Source organism: Cicer arietinum, chromosome 3 (assembly GCF_000331145.2).
Source record: "Cicer arietinum cultivar CDC Frontier isolate Library 1 chromosome 3, Cicar.CDCFrontier_v2.0, whole genome shotgun sequence".
In the NCBI taxonomy this organism is placed as follows: domain Eukaryota; kingdom Viridiplantae; phylum Streptophyta; class Magnoliopsida; order Fabales; family Fabaceae; genus Cicer; species Cicer arietinum.
Window position 1 is genome coordinate 2,208,240 of NC_021162.2, and position 8,132 is coordinate 2,216,371.

At 32.1% G+C, this 8,132-nt stretch overlaps 1 protein-coding gene across 1 annotated transcript; it reads right to left on the reverse strand.

Moving 5' to 3' along the window:
- Positions 1–1,227: 1,227 nt before the first annotated feature.
- On the reverse strand, positions 1,228–8,132 carry LOC101490002 (translation factor GUF1 homolog, mitochondrial). Its single transcript, XM_004489102.4, has 12 exons — positions 7,725–8,132; positions 6,001–6,748; positions 5,236–5,392; positions 5,074–5,128; positions 4,124–4,191; positions 3,947–4,051; positions 3,594–3,665; positions 2,919–3,032; positions 2,471–2,611; positions 2,323–2,382; positions 1,734–1,934; positions 1,228–1,557 (listed from the first exon to the last, which is right to left on the reverse strand). Exons 1-11 carry the CDS (start codon positions 8,031–8,033, stop codon positions 1,769–1,771), a joined length of 1,995 nt encoding a protein of 664 aa, XP_004489159.1. The 5' UTR covers positions 8,034–8,132; the 3' UTR covers positions 1,228–1,557; positions 1,734–1,768.

Sequence of the window (8,132 nt, forward strand, 5' to 3'; positions counted from 1 at the left end):
GATCTAGACTGTCGATTGGAGGGTTACACTGTCGTTGATTGCATGAATGCGTACAGTTAGTAACAATAGAAATTTTGAATTTAAAAGAGATGATCCACATATTTGAATCTTTTGTGGCGACATAGAAAACCGTTGAGTCTAAATTTAAAGAATTTTAATTTTTCTTTCTTTTTCCCTTTGCGCTATATTTTTTTTTTCTCTTTTTTTTCTTTTAGATTTAATAATTGCTGAATAAATTTTATTGTTTATTTTATACAAGATATAGAGGACATTGAGGAAAATTGATACATATTTTTGGAATAGCCTCACTTAAAAAACATAATTAGAAATGTGAAGGGTGTATCACTCATAATAATTTAAATAAACTCTAAATATTTTTATGAGTTACAACAAGTTCAAGCAGATTGTCCATAAAAATTCTTTTTTAATTTTTTTTCTGCGTTGGGTTTATATCCCAAACTTGTGTTACTTTTCCTTTTTTAATCAATATTTAGCTTATAGAAAAAACTAATATTTATTATTAGATGAAAGTTATGTGAACTCTGTTAATTTAAGAACTGATATCATCAGAGAACATGGTCCATAATATTGAGTAAATCTTTTTTAATCATAGTATAGTCAAATAGAGAAAGAGTGATGTTAGACAAATTAAGAAAGAGAAGTGTTTGAACATTCAAATAATAATTTTATTTTTATCAATATTCAAAATATGCATGTCATTTTTTGTTTGGTACCTATGGAGTGATGATGTCATGACACTTGACCATAGTAGCCAACTCATTACATTTTCAAATATTCAAAATGTGCTCCGTAATGCTAAGAAATGCAAGAAGCATGTGAAACTCCAAAGCCCACAAGAGTTTTTTATTTTAAAGTCAATTATCAATATCATTAATATTGCCAGTATTTTACTAAATATAGATAGATATCGAACTTACAACTTTCTTATCACTCTATTTCTTAACTCTCATATCTCAACCACCAAATCAATTTTATATTCCTTCCAAAAGAATTAGGTTTAATTGCACTTTTGCTCCCTTTATTATTACCAATTCAGGGAATTGATCCTCCTATTTTAAAAATCGACAATTTTGATCCCTCTCTCATATTTTTAAATTAAAAAACGACGATTTGACATATTTTTAATTTTATAACATACAATTCTATAATATAAGATACAGCAGTATGGGATTTTTGTGAAGTTGTCACTATATACTAATGGCAGAATAGAAATAATGAGAACTATATTTAAAAATTTTAATTTACAATAAATAACGGCTGATAAATGAACTACAAGACAACAATTCATTTTCTCTAACCTCAAAATTGTAATAATGAAATCAACCTCTAGAAGCTCAATTTCCATTGAAGAACATCAATAAATAAATGGAAGAACATGAATTCAATTGTAAGAAATTGTCATTTTCACTAATAAATTAGATTGATTTGAAAAGGTACATGAGTTTTCAATGAAAGCACCAAAGTAAATTGCTTTCATCATTTCTTCTTATTGTTTTATGTGGCACTCTCCTTAGCTACTTCCATAGGTTACAAAACCTACATACATAAAAAACACAGGGAAAATGGAGAAAAATCTCAGTTGCATCATTACACAGTATCAAAACAAAAGATAGATAAACTCACTAGTCATTATATTCTGTTTGCAATTCTTTCTACTAACTGATGCACATTAACATTATTGGAAAATTTAAATAAAAAAATGAAGTAGTTACCGTTATCTAGTGCGCAATTTTTATTCAAACGTCTACTATGAAACCTTCAATAGTTCATGGAATGCTTCTTGTGGTATATCAACAGAACCAACACGTTTCATTCGCTTTTTCCCTTCCTTTTGCTTCTCCAATAGCTTCCTTTTTCGCGTAATATCACCACCATAACACTTGGCAAGAACATTTTTTCTCATGGCAGTAATACTGCAATAAATGTGAAGAGTTTAAGCATGGAAAAACATGAGTAAGGCAAGTTAACAAATTACTTAGATCTGTTAGAATAAACAACTTAATTAAGTGTTTGTAGCAAAAACAGTTATCATATACGTACTTATGTATAAATTATTTTTAAAACAAATTAAATAAAGTCAAATTATTTTCATATAAGTTATAACCTATTTTCATAAGCTATCTTGAAGAGCTTATGAACATATCATAAATCGTTTCCATAAACTCTCTCATGCAGTCTCGCAAGTGCTTATGAGGTATGTTAGTAAATAAGCTCAAATAAGTTTTCATATCAGAAGCTATAGGTTTTCCAGCAACCATTACAAAAAGACATATTATCACAATATTTTAAACATAGGCTTACGTCTCCCTTGCTACAATTTTTGACCCAATGGCGGCTTGTATGGATATCTCGAACATTTGCCTGATCAATATTTAGATGATTTTTTCGATTAGTTTAAACTCGTGAAAAGGTGTGAAAAAAATAATAATAATTTCTTGAACTAAATGACCTGTCTATGACTTTCTTCAATTTCTCCACCAATTCACGCCCGACACGATATGCTTTCGAGTTATGAACAATGGTTGCCATTGCATCAACTGGTTGTCCATTCAAGAGAATATCAAGTTTCACCAGATCAGACGGTTGGTAACTGTAATTCAACCCATTAAATGCATTGTGAGGTAGGAAGTATGATGTTCCAAATATATAAAGTTGTTTGCTTAATGATGAAATACTGACAGAAAAATAAGACACGACACAAACACTGATAATAATTTGAAATGGTGAAAGTAATTAAATTTGAATGTAATGGACATTTAACATGTATCAAACACCAAACACGCCTTCAATCTAAAGTATCAGAGGTACATATTCACATTTGATAACATATGACATCTAATAGAATATATGGTATCAAATTTTACTAAACAAAAGTAGATGAGGATGGGAGTACTTACTCTGAATCCTCATAATCAAATGATGCATAGCCTGATGTTATACTCTTCAATTCATTATAAAAGTCAACAACAATTTCCCTCAAAGGAATACGATACTTCATGAAAGCCCTTTGACTGCAGGAGAGAAAATTAAAGGATCATTGCATTTGAACAAAGATCAAGGTTGTCAAAGTTGCGAGGCTATGTAAACTTGTGGAATATTTTGTAGATTGAACTCACAAAGCAGTAAGAGTTTATGTAAAAATGATAAAACAGCTCACTATCTAAACAAGAACTAATATTATCTGCATTGTAATAAATATTAAACATTTCCAACTTCTTAATAAAGAAAACTACATCGAAGGACAAATTGACAAATCACTAAGTCCAAAATTGTTAAGATCCACTCATTGGGCCACTCATATTTGTGGACACTCCAAATGTCCAATCTTGGGCATGAAGTGTGTTGTGAATTGTGATCCCACGTCGATTTGAGATATGGCCAAAGCAGTCTTACCTTAGGGTGTTTTTGGATATGTTAAATTTAACAGAGCAGAATTAAATTGAATAGAATAGAGCGGAATGGAGCAGAACGGAACAAAATAGAACAAAGTTTTCATTATCCCCAAAAAGTACATCACTTTTCATGAAAAGGATTGATATATTAATGAAATAGAAACTCTGACAAAATCGTACCTGTCAATGAAAGAGTGCTCCAACTGCTGACCCCTACGCTCAGAGACAAGAGTGATAACAGGTCCAACATACCTTAGATCAAACGATTAATTAAGATAGTGAATATCAGCTATGAAAGAAGAAAGTAAATTAAATAAAACAAGACATGCACTGTTGGTGTAAATAGTTTTACACTATCGTCCAATGAGAATTCAAAATTTTGTGATTATATTTAATTGCAGTTACAAAGTACACTTACGTGGCAATATCATGACTTCTCATTGGATGTCAGTGCAAAACTATTTTTACATCGACAATGCATCTCCATATAACACAATAAATTATACTATGTTTGGGGTTGTGCAAGAGCTTACTCACTAGGAATAACTATAGTAGCTATTACTGTGGGTTCCCAACATGCTACCACTCGTTGCTTGGGATTAGACGGCAACGAAGCAGGATTCTGAACTTCTAATTTGCTGAAAAGAAAACCCTAGAATATTAGTAAACACAGTCAAACTTAGCCTGACAAATACAACTTTGTTATCTACCTTCCATCAGAATACTCATATATGTATGGCACAGTAGGAACAGTTGAGATAATATGTGCTCCATATTCCTGTTTACACAAATATACTGTTGTCAACAACTCACAAATCTTGAAAATGGGGGAAACAAACAAAGGTTGGTCATTTCAAGTCAAAGACATGAGCAATGCCTATGAAGCATACATACAGATCAGATTTTTTTAAAGGTGTGTTGTCTTGCAAAATATATCTTGGCCCTCAGCATAAAGTCATCATTTGGTTTCCGGTGTGTTACACTATGAAGCATCGACGCAATATCAATACTAATTGGTGAATAAGCCAATTTTTTTAAGTCAAATTTCGATGCAGCCGCAAAACTTTTGGATACAGTTTAAGTTGTTTTACTATGACAGGTGATTTATCACTTTCTTTGGCACAAAATGTCAATATCTACATAGTTTCCGTTCTCAGCCTAAGTCTATTTCAAATGCATGACTGTTTTCGCCTCCCAGATGTTATATGTTTGTATTTTTCTTCTTTCCCCAACTATGTTTACTGCATAATTGTAATTTCCTATGGTTAGAACTTTATTCTAAAAATATACAACATCCAACCGAAACCAGATATTAGTTTGTAATGTCTAAGCTATATGATCTGAGTTTGATTTTTAGAATTGCAATTATATATCGAGTTTAATGAGGATGCAAAGTTAGTTTAAATTAGTTTTACGTCAACATCTAATGAGAACTCGTCAAATTGCCACATAAGTTCACTTTGTAACCGCATTTGAAAATAACTGTAAAATACTAGATTTTCATTGGACGTCGGTGTAAAAGTTACACTGACAATGTATATCCCCTTTTCTCTTACATGTTTATCATGTTTTATGAATTTTTTATCCACAAATGCACAAAATGTATTGTAACCTGTAATTTTCAAGAATAGGCAATCACTATGTAAGATATTGATGTTACCTGTTCAAGTCTTTGATGAAAAACATCCATGTGCAGAAGGCCTAAAAACCCACACCTGATTCAATAAAAGAAAAGAAACATAAAAAACACATTCCTTATGAAACTTCTATTTTCCAAATTTTAAATTTTAAAATACAATTGTTTTAGTAATTGATACCAAACCTGAAACCTAGACCAAGAGCAGTGCTAGTTTCTTTAGCAACAGAGACACTGGCATCATTACATGTCAACCTCTCTATTGCATGGTTGAGTGCTTCGAAATCGGATCCATCAGCTGGATAAAGACCAGAGAAAACCATGTGTTTTGCTGGTTTGAAGCCTACAATTTTCAAATATAAAATTACTAAGAATTGAAGAAAATTAGACCAATGAAATGCCTATCGATATTATAAAAGATAATAAATATTCTCATAAGAATAATTTTCAAACAATGAAATGAACTTATTCCATTTACTGCAAGTCCACTGTCTAAAAGCTATGCAAAAGTGAAATACTTTCTTCAGTCTCAAATATAAGCAAAAAGTACTCATCTTTGGTGGTCATCTTTGTAAACAAATTTAACTACTTTCACTCTATTTAATGATGTCATTCCTAAAATACTCCTAAATTAATATAGATTTTATTTTCCTATGAATGACACTATATGAAGAATGCACAAATTATTTTATGAGATTAAGAAGCTTAATTACACTTAACTAAGTTTCTTAATAAATGTGAGATTAGTTACTTTTTCTTATAATCAAGACCAAAAGGAGTATAAATTATAAGAGAAATTATGTGCAGTAAAAAGCAGTGTGAATAGCCTATGTGCATGGCTCTAAGTTAACCAACTAGATGAGACGAAAAATAGATGACAAGTAACAGTTTTCAACTAAAATGTTGACAAACTAATTTCTAGACATAGGAAGTGCAAGATCACCAATTTACCTGGAAGAGGTTCCACAGGGCCTTCGCTCCGTGTATGGTAAATTGTGTCGCCAACACGTGCCTCTTTGGTTGATCGCATGCCACTTATAACATAACCAACTTGTCCAGTAAGCAAGACACCGGTAGACGTAAGTTCAGGATGCATGATGCCTATATCCAAAGCTTCATATGATCTACCAGTCGCGGCCGAAGAAATCTTATCCCCCTTGCGCAGGGCACCATCAACGACAGCAACATGGCATATCACCCCTTTGTATTCATCATAATATGAATCAAGTAAAAGCATACGTAAAGAAGATTCACTTCTCCCATGAGGCGGAGGTATGCGCTCTATAACAGCTGGAAGAACTTGTTCAAGACCTTTCCCAGTTTTAGCCGATGTTAGCAATGCATCACTTGGGTCAAGATCGAACATCGATTTCAATTGGGCTTTAACACGGTCTGGATCAGCTGTTGGCTGGTCTATCTTGTTAATGACGGGTATAATCGATAAGTTAGACTCGAAGGCAAGGTAAAAGTTAGCAACAGTTTGTGCTTGAACTCCTTGAGCAGCATCAACAACCAAAAGCACACCCTGACAAGCAGCTAGTGACCTTGACACTTCATAACTGAAATCGACATGCCCGGGAGTGTCAATAAGATTCAACAAATAATTAGGTGATTCTTTTCCATCGTCACCATTTATGATATTCTTATAGAACATTGTTGCTGTCTGAGCTTTAACTGTTATTCCCCTTTCTCTCTCCACCTAAGACATTTCAAAGTTCAAACTTCGCCAATTAAGTAAACATATGACATAAAAGTCAAGAAACATAAAAATATAACCTATCTAGCACCCATACTTCAAAATCTCAAATTGAAAGTGTGTCTGCATGTTGATGTCCAACACCATCATGACACTTACACGTATAGTTTCATCTAATCACTTTGAATTTTACATATTATTATTGGTTTCTACGTGCCATTGTATGTGTCGATGCTTCATAGAATATGCTGCACTTGTCCATAGTTATAAGCCCTTCGGAATATAAATTGTAAGGATCAATAGAAATTACTAGATAGTTTATTATATTTTTCCAAAACATCTACACACAGAGCAATTTAGTACTTCTTTCGTCTCATAAAAAGTGTCTCATTTGCACTTTTTCTGTCTCAAAATAATAGTCACTTAAAAAAACTGCAACATTTATTATTTTTTTCACTAATATACTCTTATTTGTAGAATTTTCCTCCACTTAACTACTCCATTAACTAAAATTAATAAGAGTATTTTTGTAAATGATACTCCCTCCAAAATATAAACAAAAATGGTAATTGAAAGACAGTTAAGAATTTAGTCTAAACACATCAACCTTTCAATTACCATTTTTGTTTATATTTCATTCTGGAGGGAGTACTAATTATACAATTGAAATCAACTCAACTAATCATTTTCTTAATGAAAAGAGCATAACCCAAACGTGACATTTAACATGAGAAGGAGAGAAAAGTAACAAACGGGCTTATAAATAACAACAGAGGTATCCAATAAATTTCATTTTTTTGTCCCAAAACCTACCCATTGTCCCATTCCACGTCCTAGTTATAACCCAAAAACATACTTAAAAAAAGCAATGATTTTGCACAATACCCATTTCACAAAAAATGCAAATAAACACACCCAGATGAAAAAAAATTGATAATTTATTTTTTTAACAGAAAAAATAAATATAAAAAAAAAAAACCTGCAATTTATCAAGATACTGAGGCTGGCCAAGTCCTTTCTTAATAGTTCCAGTGAGTTCCAAAAGGCGATCAGCAAGAGTTGATTTTCCATGATCCACATGAGCAATTATCGAGAAATTTCTCACAAGCTCTGGTGGGTACTGACTCAAATCTATAACGGGTTTCTCTTTCGTGTTGTTTTGGCGTGATTGGGTACAGAAAAGTGCACGGTTCAATGAAAATCTTTGATGTGTTAAATTGAAATTGAATAACAATGACACATAATTTGATTGCTTTAAGGTTTTGGAAGCTTTTCTCAGATAACCCATTTCAGGGTTTTTGAGATTCTTTTTGTTACTGAAACTGCGTTTTGATGAACATCGGTGAAAAGATGAAAACCCAGTTTGATTTTGCTTTGCTGTGATACG